Here is a 25659-nt window from a genome sequence, read left to right as displayed (position 1 = left end):
TGTGCTAATGATCTTTCTAGCTGCGATGATATCACATTATTATAACAGTCGAGCCCTTTCGCAGCTCAATGTCAAGGTCTTTTTGAATTAAATCTGTTTTTTTCTGATATTTTGTTGTTGTTGTTGTTTTCTCAATTTGACAAAGTTGTTCCCACTTGAGCAATTTGCATAAATTCAAGGTCAGTCGCACAATAAAAATCCAGACATGATTTGTGATACGCATGCGTCTGTGTGTTTTGTGTGTTGTGTGTGTGTGTTTGTGTGTCTGAATCTTTTTTTCGGTAACTTTTGTGCCAGATTGTGTGGCAAGTTCAAACTATGCGAAATTTAGATAAGCGTGTGGAAAGGAAGCTGAAAGCATAAAGCAGAACCAGGAATATACATTTTGAAAATATTTGAAAAATCTTTAAAAAATTTTAAGTTTTAAAAAACTTATATTAAGTCAGTTGCAGCTGCATTTAAAGTTCGCAGAGCACACATAATTTAATGCACTTTAAAAATACTTTATTTTGTTTCTAATAATTTTAAAAAATATTTCAAAAAAATTGAGCCAGTTTTCAAATAAATTTAATTTGTTTGAAGTCAATTGTAGCTATATCTAAAGTTGACACAACTTGACGCACTCTAGACTTCTTTGAAGCGCAATCAGGCCAAACAACTGCCAAGGCAGACGGGCCATGTGCCGAAAACTGATATCAAATGCAAAATCCAAACAAAAAAAGACGAAAAAAAGCTTAATAAAAAAGAAATAATAAAAGCAAAAACTTGACTAACATCTACGAAAAGAAAAGAATGGATAAGGACAGCAGCAGCAGCAGACAATAAGCAGACAAGGCGAACCCAATTTCCAGACCCAGACGCAGACACAGAAGCGGGCAACGAAGGGACTCAGGGGCCGAGAGGCAGAGGGGCACAGCGGAAAGCTGACAAACTTGAGGCTGCGTCTGGGTTTTGGGTCCGTCGACGACGTAGACGTAATCTAGACGCCTTTTGTTTGCACAAAAAACCAAAAAAAATAACAAAAAAAACAAACAAAAGCAAAATAAGGGCCAGCAGAGCGAAGGCTCCGCCGGCTTGTAGAGTGGAGAGCGGAGAGGGGCTCAGGGGGAGCCTGATCAAGTGCTCTACTTAGTTGCGGGCAGCCAGTTGAAGGAGTAGCCACGCCCACAGCTCCGAAATGTTTCAGATTGCTTTTTCTAAATTTCACTTTAATTGCGCTTAATTCAAACTGCAGACTTAGGCGAAGACTTTGCCCCGGTTATTTTTTCTGGCTTTTTCTATACTTTATATATTTATATATGTATATATTTATATATATATACTTCGCGTGCTTGTCGATTGCATTTGATTTAATTCGATTGCTAGACGCCAGACATTACGCAACAAATGTCGCCAATTTTGGACCACTTTGCAGAAACGTGACAGTCGCTTGATAATGACTGACCTATACTCTGTTCTTGTTCTCCTTTTCTTGTGTGACTTGTAGAACAGTTTTGCTTAAAATAGTGGCTAGCCTTAGTTTTTCGGGAACTAATTAGGGTTAATACACTTTTTTTAAAGAATTGCATGCCAGAAAAAAGAGAATCTGTTTCAGATATTTACTGGAAGCAAACATTACTAAGAAAATAATTTGTGACTCCAAAACTGTAAGCCCAATTACTGACGGTCGCTTTCAAACTGTGATTTGAGTAAAAAATTGGTTTTCACAATGTCTGGGCTAGGCCGTAATCTCAAAAAGAGCTCATATGGGGCCTATTTCAGTCGAATTTGTTGAGCATATGTATCTATAACTCTGTGAGATATATAATTTTTACGAATCCTTCGCTCCCTGAGGTTCGTAGCTTAGAAATCGAGCCCCTTTAACTGACTCGAATAAACTTCTAGTTTGCAGTCTTCCTTATCAATAACCGTTCCCGAACTGACAGCCGCGCCTTGTACCCAACCCATATACCCTTTTCAATATAGTGTACAGTGTATGCATGGAGAAAAAAAGTTGCAATTTGCGTGGCAGACAATTTAGATTGGATTTCATTAAACAGGTTGCTGTTGCCATGCGTTGACATTTTGATAAAAAATTATTAGTTTAAAAAAAAATGTATGTTTGAAATACTATGTGCACACTGTGCCGCAATCGCACACTGGAACGCACTAGGCAAATCAATCGACAGCATCTACATGAAATTGACTTTAAAAGTAAATGAAATATGCAACAGTTCTTAGAATGCCCCAGACTCTTCAAATGGGGGTAAACGCCTCCCTACGGGATATTAGCTTTGCAAATTTTGCACTTTTGGCGACGCTTTTCAATCAAGAATTGGGCAACAGACATCCGCTCCGCATCACGACATTTGCAAATTCCAATTTATGTAAAAAACAAACCAATTATTTCTTATTTATACACCCCAACACACACACACACACACTATAAAAAGGCGAAATACCAAACAAAAACTCGCGAAACATAACTCAAAAAATGCAAACTTCAATTTCCGACAGGCACAAAAGCCTGGCCCTTTCCCAATCCCCACTGTACCTCATCTCTGCGAGGAAGTGGAAGGGGAGGGGGGGGGGGGGGGTGCGCAGAAGAGTTATTAAAACTGCATAAGAAAAAAACAAACACAAAGTTTGTTATGTTGCGCAGGCGCAGCCCAAGTAACTCCCTCAACGGCTTTGTGGTGGGGCGGCGGGAGGAGCAGGACGTGAGGGGTGGCAGCAAAATGTTATTGACCCGCCGCACGGATCCGTTAGCGAGCCACAGCCCCGGCCAGGAATTCTTATTAAGATCAATCAGCTAAATGTCGGTTTTATGCTTAATGTTCATGATTCACACGCGCAAAAGCACCAAAATCGAAAAACCCGAAACAAAGAAGAAGACACAACCAAAGCCTTATCTGAGGCATGTGAACGAATGAATATTCTTGCTAAAAACTTGCTTTTAATGGATTTGTGCGAAAAATTCTGATATCGTACTTAAGAAAGTAAAAAGAACGCAAAAATAATGAAAGTCCTGCAGAGAAATGTTCAAAGAGCTGAAGCTGTTAGGCTTGCAGAAGAAGTATGTATTCATGTGAATCGCATAGAAGAGTCATATTCATGAGCAAGTGATTTTTAATTAGTGTTGCGCTGTTCATATACCGCAGCGCAGCAAATATTATTTTTAATATGGCCTTTCTTTGAGGTTCTCATGAGCAAGTTTTCTTGCTTTGAGTTGAAGTGTTTAGTGTATGTGTGTTATGTTAAAAGGTGATATTGTCATTCTAATATACATTAATTTAATGTATTTATGTATGCATGTATGTAAGCATGTGCGTATGTATGCATGTATGTCTGCGTGCGTGCATTTATATTTGTATATATGTATCCAATACGCGGACCACGTTTGCTTTCCCCTGTGCTGCAAATAAAAAACAAATATATATTAAAGTAGGGCCTCACTATGCGATTCTCATGAAGGGTTTATATATAGTTCCCTCAAATATACAACATGATTCTATTGTTATATTCAATCTATAAAGTGTTAACCCCTAACTAGAAAAACCTTTTATTATGGAATCGTTTATCCTTACTTTCGTTCAACTTTCGACTACAAGCTCCATAGCAAAGTCACATTACTCGCTAAATACCCTATCTTATACACAAGAGATGCGCAACAAACTTTTTGGCAATCCTTTTACAAAGTTGTCGGCGAGTTTTTATGCTGAGAAATTGAGTTTTGCTTGCTTAATTAGTCATGGCAACGTTCAGATATGAAAGTTAGGAGGAGTCGAACACATAATGTGTGCATGTATGTATGTATGTATGTATGTGTGCGTATGTATAGCACGCGTATTAATAACTATATAGAAGGCAATTCTAAATGCCTTATCACAAATGACACACATTGTGGGCCAGCCGATAAGAAGACTATGCAGCTTCAGTGCTCTCTTATACTTATCTCTCTCTCTCTCTCTCTCTCTTAGCCTCTCTCTCCTTCTCTCTCTGACACGCTCTAGCTTGTTAAGGTTTCAGATATGCAATGTGCTGATTAAAAGTCGCCTCTGGCTCTAGAGTTCAGAGTTGCGCTCTACGTGAGAATTTCTGACAAAAAAAGTATCTTTCGGATATTCAAAAAAAATTGTTAACGTGTACACATCAAACAAACATGGCTAAAGATAAGCCCAGCGATGTTGTCAATACAACAAACATACATATTTTTTTTTTTTTGGAATTTCTTGTATTATTTGCTCGACGTTTGTTTACAAGCTGAAACAGTTACACAAACACACACACACGTACACACGCGTACCTCAGATACAAACTTACAGATACATTTGCTTGTGGAACGGGGGCGGGTTGCATGCACCAATAAGTTATTGTTTTATTTTTTTTATTTTAATCGAAGCCCCATCTAAATAGAGTTCGGGCTCATCAATTATGGCATTAAATGCCCGCCTATCAGCAAATGTATTTGTTTGTTATTTCCAATAATGCCGCATAAATTGTTACAAAAGTTCAATGCACACTTCGAGGTGAACGCAATTGCAATTGCAATGCGGCGATCGAAGCGTGTTTAACTCGTTTACGGCTCTGACATGTCACGTAATTAACTGTGCCTAGTCTGCCAATAACTTAATGATAGATACATTGATATATATACATATATACATAGCATATATACAGAGAAACTACTCCTTGTGCTCTTGCCTTGCATTCAATTTGTTTTCATCATCCATTAAGTGCATTCAAATAGTTGCATGTCTGTCCATCCATCCGACTGTCTGCCTATCTGGCTTCTGGTCGGCCTTGCGCCCAATGTGTAATTGATATACGAGTATCTACATATATATATATATATAGATGATATACATCGAAACACAACAAACTTTGCTCAAATCATGGAAAACAATTTTTGATTAATTTATGATCTTTTTTATGCCATATTCTTCCAACGACTTAAAGCTCTGAAAAAAGACTAAGAATGTGCTTAAGTTAAGTAAAAGCTCTGCCAAAAGCTGGCGGGCACAAAATGTCTGCATCTAAGAACAAAATTCTTATTTCAAGAAGCCTTTATTCTTAAAGCTTAAAGCTTCCTGAGGGCAAGTTGCATATATGAAGTGCTCAATGTCAGAGCTCATTATTAAAGCTTATAACAAACTATAAGCTATATTTAATCTGTTCTACATTTAGCCAAAAAATGTCTAATTTTTCTGTCTTTAAACTCTTTTTGACCAAAAATTCAAATCTAACCAGATCTTTGCACAGCTGCTTCGAGTTCCTTATTATAAAAATTAAAATTTAACGTTCAATTTATTTAAGATCCATATAATCTCTTCCGAACTATATTTAGCCAAAAATCGTGTCAAAAATATTGTTTCTCTTTCTTTTTGTATATCTCCCAACTCTGCTATTGTTGCCTGTCTTCTGTTTAAGTCAAATTTAAACTAATGACTGAGAATTTAGATTGATGCGAAACTTTGTTGCATGTCTTCATCATTCCAAGCTTGGCACTCGGTATGGGGTTCATCATCAAAAGCTCATCAGGCTACTGGTCTTGAAATTGGGTAGCGAAGGACCATATTGTTGGTAAAGATCATATATCTTAATGATCTGCTGCCTCAGCGTATGGAATATCTTAACATGAAGATGACGTCAGTGTTGAAGGCAAAAGCTGCATACTACAAGCTTTTATTGCGGAAAGTTTACTAACCCAATTAGGAAAATTAATAAGCTTGCGCAGCACATCAGCTGTCGGAATAAAAAAATATGAAAATAGTCAGTTAAGGAAATTGTCAAAGAACACCCCCAGAGCCTGCTCGCCCACACCCATAACAGTGGCGAGAGCTTTAACAGAGAGCTGTTAAGCGCCTGCCAACAACAGCCAGTCAAATGCAAAGAGCGACGTCGAGAGCTCCAGCGGCCGCTGCCGCTGTCGCAGCTGACTGCAGGCAGACGGCAGACGGCAGCAGCTGTTTGGGGCCAAGTGAAAAAGTTTTTCGAGCATTTCAGTTTGGACTTGCCTTTGACCGCGTGCGGACGGCGACGCCAACGAGTTGTTGTTTGGTCGGCTTGAACTGACACTCTGTGCATGTGTCTCTATGTGTGTGAGTGTGCGTGAGCGTGTGCGTGTGTCTCCCCTACGTTTAGCTCTTGTATGAGTGCGGGCGCCACTCTGGGTATCTGTGTGTGTATGTGGGGGGTACCAGCAGCGGCGGCGGCAGCGGTAATACTTATGTACACTTGATGTGTTTTTATTTATATGCGCGCTGTGCTGTATTGTATATTTTGTGCGTCTGTATATGTAGCTTGAATACTTATTTTAGTTTTGTTTGTGTGCCGCTCGTCGAAAAACAACAATGTAGGTCGTGCATATTTAATATATGCAAATAAAACAAACGTATTGAAACAGGCGAGCGGTCGCAACAAAACCTACTACGCTTTTATCCCCATCTACTGCTATTTTACAACAAATACAAAACACAAACATTCACACACACAGACAGACAGAAACAGAGACGTCGACGCCGACGCATAGCGCCTACGGCTGAGATAACAGAAACAGCGCCGCCGCCACCCCCTCAGGCAGTGAAAAGAGAGAGAGAGGGAGAGCACAAAAACGTTAAATGCCCGAAATTCACTCTCGCTGCGCTGCTCGCAGCCGGCGCGCTCTCATTTTAGGCGCGCTGTCAGCAGCGGCAGCGAACACTTGGCAGCGTTCTAATTGCGTGCGCGTCGCTGTTGCTGTTAGCGGCTACGCCGCTGTTATCTGTCGTTGTTCGCTACCGATCGTGAGTATCTTAAAGATACACCAACACCAACTCCAATACCAAGACAGACCAGCAACAGCGGCAGCGCCGCATTCGTGTGTATCTTCTTGTTGTCTGTTTGTCGTATAAATTGAGCCGCACTTTGCTTATTCTCGAGTTTTTGCCGCACAGACGTCGTCGTTGTAACTGCAAGCGCTGCGCTGCAAACGCGTCGCGTTTCGTTCAAAAATATATATACATTATATATATATATATATATATACTGCATATCTGTAAACTGTATTCAAATAAAAAGCCAACACTCAAAATAAAGCTAAAAAAAAATAATATTAATCATTTTTATACTGCGAATTGGTTAATTCTATAAAGAAAAACCCACACACTTACGCGCTATATGTATCTGAAAGATACAAGTGCAGCATTGACGCGCCTCAGAAGACAACACACAATATTTTAAAGCGAAAATTGTTCTATTTTTATTCGAAATACATAAAATACAGCGCCGAACTGAGAGTTTCCTCCAGCACACACACACACACAATATTTGAGAATTCATTAAAAATTTCTTTGAAAATTTCCGCGTAAAATGCAATTTGAATGTTGTTAAAAAGTTGAGCGCGTTTTATGTGATACAAAAATATTTAAAATATTAAAATAACAAAAATTTTCAATTGCCCGCGTGCGTGTTTTTTCTGTTTCCCCTCAACCGCAGCATTTAATTTTTTTCCCTCCCCCATTATGTGTGCAATTATTAAATAAATTATAATCAACAAAAAAAATTAAATTGTGTGAATTAAAAACAACAACAACAGATCGTACAATATTGTGGGCAGCGCGAGTCAAAAGGAAAGAGAGAGAGAAGGAGAGCAGCAGAGAAAGAGAGAGAGCGAGCGAGAGAGAGGCAGCAAAATTACACGCATATATTGCGTAGCAAAGTTCTGAATGAAAAAGTCGCGGCATACGGGCGGACAGTACAGCAGGCGATAAATGTAAGTACAGCTGGAACTGTATATAAGCAATAAATATATAAATATATACACAAACATATATGTATATAGATATGTATATATGCGTGTGTGTGTAGCTATATTTGTCTGCAGTATAAACGAATTAGCGTAGCCTTCTGGCAAAGAACTCAATTGATCTGAAACTGGTTTAATGACTGGCTTGAATTAAAATTATAATAAAAGATATTAGATTGAGTTTTTGTATGGCAGAAATATATAAACAAAATGCTCTTTATTCAATGTACAATAACTTTAAGCAGAGGAAATGTTGTGAATGCGGTTCACGGTTGGAACCTAATTAATCTGAAACTGGTTTAATGACTAGCTTGAATTAAAATTAAATAAACAATATTAGGTTAAGCTTCTTTTCTTATATGTCAAAAATGTATAAATAATATGCCCTTTGCTAAATGCAACTTTACTTTCTTTATAACTATGAACCACTTTTGGTGCAAGCCTTGCATTGTCATATATGTATTTGAAACAACTTTTTTGTTGCATTAAAATATAAATTAAAGTTCCCGATTCGAACCGATTCGGTTGTAAGTCTTAATGTTTTTAGAGCAGTGGAAAAATTCTTTTATAAAATATGTAAAATATATTGTTATAAAAAGAAGAACTCTCCGAATACAGCTTTTAGATGCTTTGTTGGATTTATCTCTGTTGTTTTTGTTGCTGTCGTTGTTGTTGTTGTTGTTGGGGTCTTTCCAGGCGCCAGAGAAAGTGAAACATGTAATTTTGTGTAAATGTGTGTGGATCGCAGCTGCCGACGGCCCACAAACAAATTATACGCCGTATTGAGTGAAATCGTAATAAGTTAAGAAATTTCTTAAATGCGCGACTGTCCCTTTTCATACGCCGAAAGAGCACAAAAAGGCAAAAAAAAAAAAAAATAATGATAAGAAAACAACAAAAAAAAACAGCGAAGATATGCACAGAAATTCGAAAAAGCAAACCAAAGCAGCCACAGAACATAAAAAACATTCCGTTTTCATTTTCTGCCTTTTCTTTAAGCATTTTTGTCTTGCCTCATTTTTTTTGTGAAATTACATGCCGGCGGAGGCAGCTAAGAAAAACAACAAGCCAAAATAAATACGCACAGATAAAGATACAGATACAGATGCAGATACAGATACAGCTGCAGAGAGTGCACGCTTATAGCTACATATAATATATAATATAATATGTATGTATATGTGCACTTTGGGAACGCGACAAGACAAAAGTGAAATGAAATGAGCAAAAAAAAAAACCAAAAAAGTGCATAAATAAATTCTTAAGCACAGCATTAAAGCAAAATGGACCACGCTGCAGTCCAGCCAAAATCAATAAAAATTCGATTTAATTAATGTAAATGTTTACCTTGCAACTCTCTGAAGCACACGGTAATTGTTTAGGCCATGTTTATCTCTGGCACCGCACAGTTTCGGTAAATTTCACTTTTAAGCAAAATTGCCGAAAAAATGAGATTTTAATAAAAGAAAGCCACAGATTAAACGCTTAAGGGCATGTTCTGGCAGCAGCGCGTTAAGTCGCCGCACAAATATGACCCATATTAGGGGGCATCATCATTAATTTGCTTAAGGATCCAAAATTAACAATTGAGATCTGAAAAGCATGAAGAAAAGCCATTTTTGGCAACGCAAAAAACATTTAGGGTTCAGTTTGTGAGAACTCTGGTTTTGATTTTAATTCCAATTTTTAATCAAATAATTAATTCATTTTGCGTATACAAAATTTATCAGTTTAACGTCATAGAAGTATTGCAATATTATTTATAAATATAAAACATAAACTTTTGTGAGAGTTTGATTTAGTTTATATGTATATATATTTATTGAATTAAATATATGCATGCCTGAACTATGCTCTCTGTAGTCTCACAGTACTTTAGTTTTTCAACCCTTCTCAAAGACTTAACACTAATGCTTAACATAATCCTTTACATACTCGGCACCTGTTGCCAGAGTGACCGTATATACTTCTGTCAATGCAAGCCTCTGATTATGTGATTCACTATCATACTGCACTTTTTTAACTCCATTCAATTTTGTTTCGGTTCCGGTTCAGGTTTTGCTGTTCATTGTTCATTTAATCCGGCCTAAAGTTCGCTTCATAAAACATTTCAAATTGGAATCCCGGGCTTGAACCGGTTCGGTTCCAAACCGGTTGGCATTCCCGATTCAAGCTGCCGTCTATAAATTTGTATTTGTTTTTTTATTTTACTTTTACATATTCGTAGAGAAAGTAAATGTAATTGTACAAATAGTTTTTTTTTTTTTTGAATATATACGCCGCATACAAATCATGCTCATTATTTTATAGATATTTTATAGAGAAATTTCCAATATACGTCCAGTATTCCAGTCTACTATTTGTCTGGAATGAACAATGTCTCAGCATTTGCTTTTCAAGCAAACTAGAATTTATTTTTATACACACGTATATTTCTCATATGTACATATGTTTATTTTTTGGGCATAACCGAAAGCGCCGGCCATTCTAAGCCAACAGCTCAGCTTTGTTGTTTGTGTTAAAAGTAAAAACAACCAAAAAAACAGCCCGAATTCCACCTGTAATAACGTCGCAGAAAAGAGCAGCCGGGCTGAAACTGCGAAACACCGAAATCAAGAATTGAGCAGCAGACAGAACCCGAAATCGAATCGAAACAAAAAAAAAACCAGATTTACTACTAATTTAAATTCTTGGCATACAAAAATTCTAAAAAAAAAAACAATAAGAAAGAAAACAACAACAAAATACAACAAATTAAAATTGAGTTTGGAAACGCAGGCGAAATGGCTTTATTGGCAAAAAAGAAATATATTGGCTGGCCATAATATAGCGACTTCTTTCGCACAACCTCGCTCTCTCTCTTTCTCTCTCTCTCTCTCTCTATATATATATATATTTATATATATATATCTTTCTCTGTCTCTCTCAATATTTGTGCGTGACAAACGCCGCGAATTTCCGCTCGGTTAGCAGACGCTTCCTTTAATTTTTATTTGCGCTGACAAATGGACATATACTATGGACATATACTGTGGACATATACTATGGACATATACGTTTGACATATGCTTTGTACAATAATTTTTATTTTTTTGGCAAAGGCAATTTTCGCAAAAAAACATATAGTTAACAAGTACATGCTGCCGAAAGATAAATAAATAAATAACTAAAAAACAGCCCATATTTACATACATACATATATATATATATATATTTTTTTTGTTAACTCTACGAGCACGTGCATTCACAATTTGTTGCCCATGGCTTTAAATACAATTAAGCGTGCTCTAATCGGGTGTGCACGACTTGGAGATACTCCTAGACTAGCTCCAAGCTGCCCAAAACACATACACACAATATATAAGAGCTCCGTTCATGTTTAACTTCGGGGCTTATAGTCCGATCTTTTAGAATTTCTAAGGAATTCAATATTCTGTAGCAATACCAAAGCTTAAGACTCTAACTTTAAAAATGAGCTATGGAGAATGTGTGAGATTAACCAAAATATAAAGTATATAAAATTTCTACATACTACCAGAGATGCAACCTTTAGCCTGTCACATACATTCACACACAACCAATATACCCTTTTTAGCAAATTTTCATTGAGTTCCGCTCAAAACGAACCTGTAAACTACATTGTGCATGGTATCGTGGTAGTATGTTAATTTGTGAACAAAATAAAAAAAAAACAAACTGAAAACTAAATAAATGCGGCATTAATTATGCATTTATTTAAAAGCGTATCAAGCGCCGCGGGCTATGACTAAATTTTATCATGAGTGTAAATCGTATATATACGAGATGTGTATGCGAAAACCTCGATTCGATTTGAAAACTGAAAGTTGGCCTCAAAACACGGTTCCAATTCGTTTTTTTGTGTTTCGCTTTTTTTCTCAAGCTATGCATTTGAATGCGGCTTAGATAGTGCTCGAATTGGGCGTGTTCGAGTCGAGAATACTTGAGTTTGGCTTTAGGTAGATATGTGGAAAAATATAAAAAATTATTTTTTGATTGCATCTGAAGTACTTATTCGATTCACATATGAAAATAATTGTAATAGTTTCTATGAAATTTAAGTACTTATTTCTGCCTTAAAGTTTCCTGATCATAAGGTTTACTCTAAGGTTCATTATGCCTGGTGATATATAGATGTATAAATGTATACAGATACATAGATATGATGGATATAACGACATATATAATAGATTTATAGATATATAGATTTTAGATATACAGATACAATATGTCTTTCGTGCTGTTCACGGCTCAAGCCTATAAGTTTCGGAACATCATTTTCCACATCCAGTTTCCAACACTGGCTCATCACATTTTTGCCAAGTTGTTAATACTTCCGAGATGAGTCTGCATTCCCTTCCACTTAAAACAAATATATGTTTTTTAAGCTAGTTTTTCTTAAAAATACAATAAGTCTCGGTACGAGTTTGATTCAAAATGAACCGAACTAGTTCGTTTTTAAGTCCGATTTGCAGCCTTAATATTATCATCGCAATTGCGGAGCTGTAAAGAATATGTAAACGATGCTGCGTGCAAAAAGCAACTACACACACGCACACACCACACATACACACCACGCACACACACACACATTGCGTGCTCTAAGTGATTTCAAAATAAGCCACAAGAAGAGCAACTTGAAGTCGACAGCCCATCGACGGGCTGCCACACCCTCCGCCCGCACAACCCCCTCGAGTCCGCGACTCGTCGACTCGCACGCATCTGTATCTTGTTTTGCTCGCGTCGCGTCTTTAGCAAGTGATTTCAATTTAATTGACAGTCCTTGAACTTGACTTAAAGGCAACCACAACACAAACAACTTATACAACAATAAATACAACAACAAAAACATATGCAGCAGCAACCGGCATTTCAATGTGCCACACAGCCTCCTCCATCAGCTCGCAGAACTCTCTGGTAAATGTCAAAAGTTTAAGTTCCCATTCTTTAAATTTTTTCGTTTTTCTGTTGTTGTTTTTTATTTGTTTTTTTCCTCTCTATGAAAATCTATGCGCCATACATTATTCAAAAATCTAGTGCTAAAAAATAAAGCATAACAATATGTTATTTGTGCGTGTTGTTTTTTTTTTTGATTTTTTGTTCTCTCTTGTCTTTTGTTAATTTATACGATTTTAAACGACTTGGCGGGGTTTTTCTAAATACCCTATTTGTATGCAGGTATATTTCATAAGATGAGAAAAGTTTTCTATCGAGTGCCTTTTTATTAATTTATAATCAAAATTATTGTTTTTGGGCTTTAGCTTAGCAGTTATTATATTTATTATTAGAGCTACTACACTTATTATTATTAATACTTTTAGTGCCACATTTCTTTATAACCACATTATTATTATTATTATCCTTAAAAATATAATTATTATTTTTATTATTATCATTATTATTATCATTATCATTATTAATATTATTATTATTATTATTATTATTATTATTATTCTTATTATTATTATTATTTTTATTATTATTATTATTATTATTATTATTATTATTATCATTATCATTATCATTATCATTATCATTATCATTATCATTCTCATTATCATTCTCATTATCATTATCATTATCATTATCATTATCATTATCATTATCACATTCATTATCATTATTATTATTATTATTAATATTATTATTATTGTTTTTATTATTATTATCATTATTGTTATTATCATTATTAATATTATTAATAGTATTATTGTTATTATCATTATTAATATTGTTAATAGTATTATTATTATTATCATTATTAAATTAATTTTATAATTAATTTAATTGCCTTAATGAGCGGTTCACTTAGAAAGCTCTCCTGTCGAGGGCTTTTTCTATTAATATAATTAGTAAATCTATATAATTATCAAGCTAGCTTTATAAAAAAAAACACAAACTGCTCTTTAAGCTTTTCAAATTTTTATTAAATTATTATTTTTATTTTATGACTAGCTCAAACGGTTTCTCAAAGTTCAAGCAAGAGTCTTTAGTTGCCTACTTAAGACAAATTTTATTTGATTTTTTGCATTTTCATGTTTTGCTATTAGTTGACGAACTTGAAAAGCAGAGAGGAAGAGACAGAGGGTGATAGAGAGAGAGAGAGAGTGAGTGACAGAGAGAAAGGGAGAGAAAAATGAGAGTTGACAAGAGAGGCGTGGCTCCGTTCTTCACGACTTTTAAGCTCAAAAAACAATTTTGTTAATCTGTTTGTCGTCGTTTGTTTTTTTTTTTTTTTTTGACAAAATAAATCTTAAGAGCACATTCAGATAGACGTTCTGTGTGTATATATATAAATATATAGTGAGAGAGAGAGAGAGAGATAGAGAGAGAGAGAGAGACGTATGACTGTAGCATATATAATTTATATTGAAAGCATGCGTACGCCACGCATTTTGCTTCAGCGCGGATCTGAAAGATGGATATGAATATGAATATATATTTATAAATATTTTTATGTATGTATGTATCTATATATTGTATTTATTGTATTTATACGAATGAGCATCTCACTTGCGACCATTTCATTCAGTGCGCGTCGGTGTATGTGTGTGTGTGTGTGCGAGAGCTATGAATGGTTAATACTAGACATGGCCCATATGAAAAGGTTGCCTATGCCACCCCCCCCCCCCCTACCCATCACTTTGCCCAGCAGTTTGAGCAGGCTTATAAAAATTCAATTATGACTCGGCAAGTTAGCAACACGTGTCGGTTTTTCAATGCTTTCGGTTTTCTATTTCGATTTTTTATGATCTTTTTTTTGGTGTGTGGATGCCTGAAGAAAAATACACGGACTTGAGCTGCTCTTGAAGCGCACAGCTATTGTTGTGCCCGTGTGTGTGTGTGTGTGTGTGTGTGTGTGTGTAGTATACGCCCCGTGGGCTCATAAAAACAAAGCGCACGCAGCGAGAAGATAAATAGCCGCAGGTGACAAAACGATATTCAAATGCATAACTTGATATTCAATAGATAAACCGAGATCCAGAGCTCGTATAATAAAAGTAAATGAACACACGCACACACACACGCACACGCACAAACATGTGTGTGTACAATTTTTTGAGCGAGTTGAAGAAAAAAACTTTCACCCGCAAATGATCTATGGTCACAAAAGCCAGACTTTCGCATTCAAATCGATGAAGCCAGAAGCCAAATGCGTTCAAGTACACACATCTAATTACATTCAAAAAAAAAAAAGAAAGAATCCCCTTGAAATAATAAAAAACAAACTGATTAGAAATCAGTTGTCGTCTACAAGAACTCACTTTCACAAAATCGAAATTCAAGTTCATGGCAAGAGATTGGCACAACGTTGAAGGGAACTCGCACAATTTCCCAAATTTACGCCTATCTCTAGCTCTATATAGTATATACCTGAAGACTTGATGACGTTGCTATCACAAAAACAAAAAACATCGATAAGTAAAAGTTCTCAAATCAAGATAGTGTGTGCGTGTGCGTGTATTTTCTGCATAGACTGTTCAGGAAAAAAAAAGTGCGTGTGCGTGAGATACGCCGAGATTGTGGGGGCGCCTATAAGTAGGAAACCATGCCAGAGTCCATAATATTTTGATTTCTTTTTGTGTGTCAATGAACTCGCTTGAACTAAATTCTTTTTTTTTTTATGCTTCCTAGTTTTATTGTTTTATGTCCATTTAATTTTGGTTTATTTTCATTTTTATTTACATTTTGTTCGTGTGCGTTATCTGAAGAAAAAAAATAAAACTAAAACAAAATATTGCGTAGGCCGCTTTCTTGAATGCGTTTAGAAAAGAAAAGTTATGACAAATTCGTTGTGAGCTCTGATAAATGTATTTAGTCGGTCCATAGTGCTTGGATTTCGTTGAGAAATCGGGTCAAGAGGTCGTATTTAAATGTGCCGTATAATATTAGTTAGATCTGTGTGAATATGGAAGTCTAGCTGAACGTATAAGAATTAAAGGTATTCCTTTGATATTTAATTCTTTTATAAATAAATAAATATATAATGCATATAATTTTTGAGTTAAATATGCAACTGTTACGTTTTTCCTAGCCTCCTTCTCTTTACAGACCTGTGAGGCTTATTGATAAGGTCTATATCTACTTATTTATTTGTATTTATAAAGGAATAACCATATAATAATGTAATATATGAGTTATATATAGAACTGTAAGGTTTTTCCTAGCCTCTTCCTCATCACAGACCTGATAAGGTCTAGAGTATATATTTGATGGCATACAATTTTAGCACAAATCTCTTGCTTTTGTGTTTGCCTGATAAGACCCTAGCCGGGGATGCACAGCCTACAAAAAAGTCCCGTTCGTTGGGCACAAAGATACTTCCACTCAGAAGTGAATCCCACTTTGGTCCGTTCAGCTATATAAGCTCCAACTCGAACTCGAGCTGCACACAGTTGAATTTTGCCAATCAAAGTATTCCCAGCTCCGACAAAAGATGTCTGCCAACAAGTGTTACATGCTGCTGCTCCTGGCCTGCTGCCTGGCTGCGCTCGCTGTTGCCGATGTACTTCCGGGTACTCCAGCTGACAGGCTTATACGACGCCAGCGATCGCCGCAGCCGCAGCACGGCTCTGTGGTTGTGACAGCTGGCAAGGATGAGGCGGGACGTCAGGCGGGCGTTCAGTATAATCATAATCTCTTTACTAGTCGCGATGGGCGTGGCAGCATAGATGCCTACGCAAATGCCAATCGGAATTTTGATCACAACCGCAACAATTACGGCGGAGGCATTCAGGGCAACTGGCGTTTCTAATTAACAGACTATATGCGTATTCGATTCACAGCAATAAAGTGTAAATAGATATAAAGAAGGCGTGACTGTTTACTTATAATGCCGAAAATCAGAGGCTTTCGAGAGAGTTTTCTATTTTTAAAACTGCTAATTTCTTGAGCTTTTCAATAGGAAACATCTTAAGTTAATGCTCGTAGGTCTTTAAATGGCCCGTGCTCTGATAAGAAACTCAGGGATGCATAGGCCGTAAAGTATAGAGTATATATGGGATAGATAAGAGGCAAAAGTCGATGCTGAAATGAATCAATTTCTATTGTCTCAGCTGAAACTCTCAACTGCAAAAGAGTATGTCGAATAACTACATACAAATATATAAATACTCGAATATGCTGGGGACATATCCATTAAATGCAGTGGCTATTTACTTAGAGTAGTTGCCAACAGCAACAAAAACAACAGCAATATACACACACACACACAAAAAAGGGGAAGCTATAACAAACATAAAAAATGAAAGAACAAACCATTTTACCATGGCAAGCAGACTATTTAATACCCTAAGCAGCAAGCGATAACTACTTAAGAGTTAAAGAATAAGAATCAACAAAAAAAAACTTATCATTTCCTTTGCCAACTGAGCGATCTGGCAACGCTGTCATTTGATAACCTTGTTAAGTTGGCTGCGCTAGCTAAAATACGTTTATATAGATTCCATGCACATTCCATACTTAATGCTTGTCCAAGTTCATGATGTAGCTGGTGTGCCTGACAGCTGCTGGCACTTGGTAGAGTATACGAAGAGGTACTAAAAGTCATGAGTCGTTGGGTTCAATGCACTCCTCACTGGCGCTGCCAGCATTGTGTAACCAATAAAAATTGATTCTGTTGCGTGCGGGCGGCGGCGGCGACTTACAGGGGCGACAGGGGTAACCGGGACAACAACAACAACAATACACTGTGAGAAAGTCATAATGTTAGTCGCCTGCACTTTTGGGGTTGCTTTCGGCGCATTCGCTTTTAACGCCCGTTTCGGGCAGTGCGCGCAATGGGAACTTATCTAGAGAGAAGCATTTAAATAGAGGAGAGGCAACCGGGTGCGAGGCGTCTGCTGTTTGATTGCATGACTAACAGTAATTACTTTCGCTTTCCGTTTGCTCAGCTGGCAAATCAATAAAAACACAACAACAACAAATTTAAGTCCCATTCAAGAATTTGGGAATTGAATTGCTTGACCCACGCAAATGCACATTTGAGGCAGAAATTCCGTGGATTATTTTTGGGAAAGTGCGCCGGAGACAGCGGAAAGGTGTGTGTAGGGAGGGGCAGAGCAGGGGCGGGGGCACTCACGAAAAAGAGGCAGCTGCATAGAAAATGACTTTCCATTTTCATTTAACAATAAGCAATCAATTGCAACAACAACAACAACAACAAATGTTGCAAGTTCAAAGCAAAGCTAACGATCTATTAGAAGAAAGTAAAAACAACTAACAAAACAAAACACAATGAGAAGACAAAAGAGACGCCTCCTACACACGCCAGGTGAGCAGCTGCCGGGCAGCTGTCAGCTGATGCCAATCAGACGAGGAGAGCGAAACAGAGAGAGAGAGAGCAAAGGGAGAGCGAGGGAGAGTGGGAGAGCGAATGGGAAAATCCGTGTGTGCACCGTTAACTGGTTTTCATTTTCGGCTTGGAAAAACCAAACGCTTGTTGCCATTTTTAGTGGCAAAAAGCGGCGACTGCATCATAATGAAAGTGAAATGCATTGCGCAGATGGCAGCGATGGCAGTTACCAGATACAGATACAGATACAAATACAGCCGCAGATGCAGATACAAATGCGACACACAGCTAAAGACAGAGAGAGAAAGAGAGACGCACACACACACACACGGACAGCAAGCAGCGGCAAGTAAGTCAAGTGCAGTTGCCGTTTGTTGCAGCATGAAGTGCCACACACACACACACACACACGCACACACACACTTGCAACTGTTTATGGTCAGAAACTTGCGCGGAATGCAAGCGCAGGCGCATCGTCATCGACTGCCGCAGTCGCTGACTTATTTGGCATTTCTCATTTAATTGGCAAGAAAAGCGTTTGCCAGCAATTTGCATACGAACATTGATGAATTATGTCAACCCAAAGATACAAATGTATCTGCAGACATGCTACTGTATCCCACTTCAATGTCAGCTCAGCTCCGAAGGCCGCCTGCCATTTTCTCTGCACTTGAAGTTTTATCTGCTGCTGCCGCTGCCGCATCTTACATACAGCACAAAGATACATTGCGTACTTATTGAGATACATTACATGCAGGCATGTATTTATGTATCTACATTAATGCAGCTCTGTGTCATGTGGTTCAATAACTCGATGACATTGAGAGTGGACGGAGTGTTACTTCGCATTGCGGTAGGGCCAATGTCGACAAAGTAACTTTACCAAGTTTGATTTAAATGCAGATTGATGCACATTTATGCTGCAACGAGTAGTTTTTTGAGGATTGCAACATGAAATCAAATGTCTTAAAAGGCCAACATGTGCTTGGCTTACAAAAGCTTTTAAATGAGAGGCCAAATTTCAACCAATTGCCTCCCTAAGAGCCGTACAATATAGTACTTCAATTTGATACAGTTTTGCAAATAGAAACATTAGATACATAGAAACAAACAGACGGACCTGGCTATATTGACTCGGTTATGGATACTGATGAAGAATATATATAGATATACTTTATGTGGCAGGGGACGTCGCTTTATTTTTTATCGCAATATTATAATACGCCGTTTATAATACCTTACTTTTAAGGGCAATCTTATAATACCCTCTGCAAGGACTTCAAAAGGGGAGAAAATAGATCAAATATTCACGAAGTTGTTCAACACCAACTGCTCGAGTTCATGAGAAAGAGTGCCAGAGAACCAGTTCAATTTGTGGGCATCTCTTAGTGGTCATTAAGCCAATTTGAACAACTATCAACACTGGCAGCGAAGCTCAAATGCGATTTAAAGATTTAAAACAACAATTAGTTTGAATTCCTGGAATTTGACGCCTGCACCTTTCCAAAATGTCTAAAAGTAAAATAAAGGCATTTCTCTGCGCATTTTATTTGTGATCAAGTCACAATAAGTTAACCTCTATTTGTAAGCCAAATGAATAATGTGCATAACTAAAGCAGCAACAGTGAGAGAACTGCAGCAACAACAACAATGCAACATGGATTCACTGCCTTTTGTTGTTGTTTTTGTTGTTGTTGTTGTTTTCGGTTACATTTCACTGATTTTGAAAGTGAACGTTTGTGCAGGCGGAATCGGAATCACGACTCGCAGGCATTGTGGCCGCCTGCACAGTGGGGCAAATGCAATGTAAATGTGATTTGTTGTTATCATATTTGCACACAATGTTGTTGTTGTTGCGTGTCTGCATCTCTGTTGTTATTGTTATTGTTGCTGCTGCTGCTGATAAGACTTTGAATGCGATTACCAAAAAGCAATGGCGAATGCGAATGCGCACGAAAAACCCAGCCAAAAACAAGTTGTAACTTGACCCACGTTGTTGTTGTTGTTGCTTTTGTTGTTGTTGTTGTTGAATCAACAGCGGCGTGGGTGAAATCCAAGAGATACATAAATTTTTCGGCGTCGTGTTGCTGCTGTTTTTACTTTTCCAGCGCGCCTACAAATGATTTATAATATATTTTTTATATATTTTTTTTACTGTGATTTTTCGCAGTTATCTTTTACTTATACCCTGTAAAGTCTGCACGCAAGGTGTAACAACTTTAGCTGCAGCTGAAATGCAATTTTCCTTTGAGCCTGCAATATATGCTCCTTAATTTAAAAAAGCCAAATAAATTTGATGCAGGGAATCTCACGGCTGGAAACTCTCTTGATTTGATTTTGGACATTTGGTTTTTTTTTATAAAATTTTTGCGCAGATACAGATACAATTTTGGCTTGCATATCTCTTGAATTACATTTTTGTAGCGTCTGCGTCTGCCGGATAGACAGCGACGACGACGACGACGACAGCGGCGCGACGTCCGTTCGCTGCGTAGGCAGCAGCATCAGGTTGACCCAGTTTTCGCTTTTCATACCCAAGCAGGGAGGCAGGTAGGGAGGCAGGCGGAGGCAGGCCCGTCTTTGTATGTGCTGGGGAATCGTCTTGTTTGATTTTTGTGAAAATTATACGAGATGCAATTTTTAAGTAGACTTGTTTTATGTGTGTGCATTAATTTATGGCATTTGGCCGCTCTGTTCGTAATTCGCACAACAACGCTTCAATCAATTTAACACACATTTTGCACCACAAAAAAAGGAAAAAAAAAACCCACCCGCGCATGCCACTTATTCAATTGAATGGCCACGTAACCCGCTGTGGAGCGACAAAATTCCTACTAAACTAGTTTTGCGGCTGCCTTTGAGTGCGTGCGTTCTGCTGCTTGTCTTGCCAGGTCTTGTCTCGTTGACAATTTGCAACAATTTGCATGCCACATTGTTGCGCACAAGTTGCCACTTTGAATGCAACCGCAAATAAGTAACAACAATGAGGCAAATCAAGCGCATCCAAATGCAATGCGCGTGCACTAAACGGCATGAAAGTGTTTTACTTTTCTGATTATATGCATTATTTGCGAAAATGTATGCACTTGCCCACAAATTGCACCAGGCGGTGCAGCTTAGTTGCGTACAGCGCGGCGTATACGTGATTTGCGCGAATATTGCGCATACGCCAAGTGGGCAAACGTGGCCAAGACGCCTATATAATTACGTCTGATTTATGTGGGGGTGAGCCTGCTGCTTTGAAGGCATATAAATTACAGCCATATGCATATATTTAAATGTTATTTTGTAAAAGAATATATATGAAAATATATACAGATGTAGAAATATATTTATGTGCATTCAATAGCAGCAGCAAAATAACATAGCTGAGATTTTAACATAGCTAAGATAATAACATAGCTGAGATTTTAAGCATAACATAGCATAGCTGAGATTTTAGGCTATGTTATTTTGCTGCATTAAATTTATTTTGCGGAATGTATTTGGCAAGGGCGTCTACACTCCCTACTTATAAATACTTACACACACACACATACACACAGCCCCACAATAAGACGTTTGTAGCACTTGCGCCATTTGCATTTAACAATAAATAAACAACCGCAAAATGCAACAGACAGCACTTGAAAATACAAATTGGCCAAGCGGCTATGTGGGTTGTGTGCCGCACACACTCACACTCACTCGCACACACACACACACCGCCAAGGTAGGCTCGTCCATAGGCAGGCAAAGTCAATGCACTTTCCACACACACACACACACATACATATGGGGAGCCTGTTGCCTGACCATGTGCGTGTTTAAGTTTTGCAATATTTTCATTTTCATTTCGAATTTTAATTTCATTTTCATTTCGCTGCCGCGCACTCTCTCAATGCGTCAACGTCGCCGTCACCGTCGCTGTCGGCGCCAGCGTCACGCTGCGCTGCTTTTGAGTCTATGCGCAGCAGAGCGACGACTGCAGTTGCCGCTGCTGCATTTTGCTGATCAATTTCACTTTCACTAATTATGTCACAATAAAAGCAAATGGCCAAGCGCCTTAATGATCATTAAAACTTAGTGAGTGCACATCAGCTCATAATTACGACCCCCTCCTCTCTCCCAGGCCACCTGCTCTGCCTATGTCTAGACAATTGTCTGGCATTTTTTATTTTTGGCCATTGCGCAATATTCTTTGTATTGTGTATCATGTAATGCGACGCCCTCTTTTTCGTGTGTGTGAGAGAGAGATAGCGCAAGCTTTGAGCTTTAGGGGTTGAAATATTTTGTAGGGCGTTTACCGTTTTATTGCGTCGTTAGCTTTTCGGCGCACTATTTATTTTGTTGTCGTAGGTCCCCGGTCCCCAGCCAAATATACATAGCTTAAATAACGCAGTCGCGGCAAAAGCTATGCAAAGTTTATCAACGTCTTTTATTTACAAATTTGTGCATGCATGTGTGTCACTTTTACATTTAAACACAAAGCTTAAATAATTTTACTTTTATAGCTTAGAAATAAAAGTCTACTACTATTTATGTTATTGCAATGTTAACAGCCAAAAAGTGCAGCAGAAAGTGCAAGTTACCGACTGCGCTGCTCTCAGTGACTGCGCTGGAGCTTTTTTTTCTGATTTCTTATGCTCGCGCTCTCTGTGCTGTCACGCTCGCTCTCTCTCTCTCTCGCTCTGGCAAAATTATTGGAATTGCACAAAGAAAAGTGAATCGTTGAGCGGGAAGCTCCACGCTGCACAGATGCTTTTGCATTTGTGTGCGTGCGCTGCGCTGCACAGCGATTGTGTAAGTTTTTACATTGGGGCAGCTGCAGCTACAGCAGCGGCAGAGGCAGCGCCAGCAGAGTCTGCGGCTGAAACTGAAATTGAGACTGAGATTAACTCAAAAACTTGTTTTATGCTACTTGTTGTTGTTAGTGTTGTTGTTATTGTTGATGCAACGCTTGGCAACACTAGCCTGGGTCGACGGCTGCTGGGTAGCTGGCTGGAGGAGGGGCACGGCTGGGCCACCCCTAGCAACGATTTACGGCCAGAGTAATTAGAGCAGTTGACGTCGCCGCTGGCGTTGGCGTCGCTGTGGCAGCGCTGCAGCTTTAACTGCATGCTAAGCTTTGGCAGCGAGTGCAGCGTTGCATTTGTGTGTTTCTCTCTCTGAGTGTGAATGTGTTTGTGGGTATGAGTGTATATGTGTTTCTGTGTGTGACTGACCTATCTCAATGCAATGCGAGTTGAGCTGTTGCTTTTGTTACACACACGCGCACACACACACACACACACATGGCAGGGCGAAAGAAACAGACGGACAGACAGTTGCGCTCATTTATCTTTTATTTTTATATACAGTTGATTATTGTTGTTGTTGTAGTTGTGTAGTTGTTGTTGTCGTCATTTGTAGTTGCTGCTGGCGTGCAGCCATTGTCGCTGCTCGTTCACATCGATTTGAGTTGTTGTTGTTTTTGTTGTAGACAACATTTGCATTCATTGTACACTTTGCCCCCTTGTAATGCGTTTTTTATTGCATATTATTTTTTGTTGCAATGCAAAAAATTGTTTAAATGCTCGTTCATAAATTGTTTTCACACGCAACCCAGCGACAAACTAGTTTTGCTGATCAGCTCAAGTTGTTGTTGCTGTTGTTGTTCTAGTTGTTGTTGCTGCTGCTGTTGCTCTCATTCTTGTTGTCGTTGTTTTATGGCTGTTAATCACTTCTGCTATAATTATTATGAGCCAACTAAACGTGCAGTCTGTAATGGTTGCTGTTGCTGTTGTTATTGTTTTTATGGCAAGCATTTTGCATTTAAATTACTCGGCAAAAAACAACCAGTTAATTAAGATTGGCAAGTTATACATAAAAAGAAACCTTAATTCTTTACATAGCCAAGTTCTTCAATTGGGTTGAAAACTGTGTTTAATATGGACAAAATATGTACGATATAAAAAGTACTTAAACTTACTTGGTTTAGTTTATTAAAAACTTCTACTAGAAAATAATATGAATGTATATAATATTTAATATAATATATAATGTATATAATACACATAATTCACATTTTTTTTATTACTTTAGCAGTTAGTCAATCTTTATCAGCACTTATGATTATTTATAAACATTACTAACTCATATTATTTCTCAATTATTTTGCAGTTACCAGTCCTAAGCCAACTTCAACTAAAGTAAACAATATGTAAGTAAATGACTTTTCAAATCAACAAAAGCAAACCCCAAATACGCATCCGTGTATTGGGCCCAGCCTTAAATAAACACTTCATTTTAAATGTAACGCCAAAAAAACGGCCACTTGGCGCTTAGTAAAAATTCACAAAAGACACGCAAAAAAGGAAAAGAAAAAAAATTATGCACAGAATTTTAAACAATTGAAAACAATTGTTAAAAGAGCGTCGGGGGAGGGGAGAGAGGGGTGGGGGGGGGGGGGGGGGCAGCCAAAAAGTGCGGCGCAAAAAACAGCTAAGTACTTTCATAAACAAATAATGATGAATAAGAGACCACGAGCAGAACCTGTGACTAGAGAGCTCAGCCGGAACCCCAGTCCCATGTCTCTGGGCAACCACTTGACACTTTGAGTGTAGCTCCCAGATACAAATAGATCTGGTAGAACATTGGGCAAACGCATGACTAAGAGTATGCGAGGGGTCTGTGTGTGTGTATCCGACCATAATTGGGCGTTAATTGCAAAAATCAATGCCCATCATACACTACACAAATTTACGAGTATTTTTGCTAAATTAGCCGCAGCAGCCAAAGGCCAAAATGAAATCAACGTCAACTGCGAAACAATTTATAAGACTTCAATTAGCGTTATAACGGTACCGCGGCCCAGAACATTTAAGGCAAGTTAACACCTCAACGCACCTTGCTGCCAGCAGCAGCAGCCGAAGCAGCAGCAGACACTGGACCTGTCCAGGCCAGGACCTGCACAAAAAGCCGCTTAAATCAGCAGCTCAATCAATCAGACGAAAGGTTCTGTTTAAATTAAGAACAAATATTCGTACCTTTTTTTTTTCTTCTTATTTATTTATTTTTACAAATGGCAGCCGCAACGCACTCTTGACGTTGACAACGATGACTCCTTCTGTGCAGCGCAGTGGGGCAAAGGTCATGTAAAATGGAGTGAAAATATTACTAATTGCATTTAATGCAAAAAGGGGCGTTGTTAAGTTCGGTGTCAAAAAATACAAATTTGATCTAACTTAGTTTATTGGAAGTAACTTTTAAAGATTACATAAAGTATTTTCAAGTCAATTGAATTCATTTAAATTTTCCTGAATACATCTCCCTCTTTACTGGACTTTTTAGATTTATTTTTTTCACCCAAAATTGTCAATTAACAAATATGTTTAAACAAATGCAATTGTTGTTAGCAAAGTAAATTATTCCCGGATTTTGCCTCAGTTGTGTTTTAAGCAAATGACTAAGTTCAAATTTTGGCTTATTATTTTTAAAATATTAATTTAAAAATTTAATTTGATTTGAAATAAATAGTTAACGAGCTTCTGCAGCCATAAAATGTACACAACATTCTAATAATTAGAGTAACACAAATAGAGTACGTTTAAAAATCAATTTT

At 37.8% G+C, this 25659-nt stretch overlaps 2 protein-coding genes across 2 annotated transcripts in view; both read left to right on the top strand.

Moving 5' to 3' along the window:
* The first annotated feature begins 7354 nt into the window (after positions 1 to 7354).
* Positions 7355 to 25659, top strand: part of Oatp74D (Organic anion transporting polypeptide 74D) — a 29511-nt gene continuing 11206 nt past the window's right edge. Inside the window, exons 1-2 of the mRNA XM_064691281.1 lie at positions 7355 to 7732; positions 24219 to 24258. The gene's annotated coding sequence lies outside the window, so the exon portion shown is untranslated. The remainder of the gene's footprint in view (positions 7733 to 24218; positions 24259 to 25659) is intronic.
* Positions 16166 to 16596, top strand: edin (elevated during infection). The gene has a single exon (XM_064691431.1). The coding sequence runs from the start codon at positions 16221 to 16223 to the stop codon at positions 16536 to 16538; it is 318 nt and encodes a 105-aa protein (XP_064547501.1). The 5' UTR covers positions 16166 to 16220; the 3' UTR covers positions 16539 to 16596.

Source organism: Drosophila montana, unplaced genomic scaffold (genome assembly GCF_035044405.1).
Source record: "Drosophila montana isolate Dmon_TW-CO22-7 unplaced genomic scaffold, ASM3504440v1 contig_3438_1, whole genome shotgun sequence".
NCBI classification, from domain to species: Eukaryota; Metazoa; Arthropoda; class Insecta; order Diptera; family Drosophilidae; genus Drosophila; species Drosophila montana.
This window is presented reverse-complemented; position numbering and strand designations above follow the sequence as displayed.

Bases quoted from the DNA above. Each gene is read 5' to 3' on its own strand.
- edin (XM_064691431.1), top strand. From the start codon at position 16,221: ATGTCTGCCAACAAGTGTTACATGCTGCTGCTCCTGGCCTGCTGCCTG.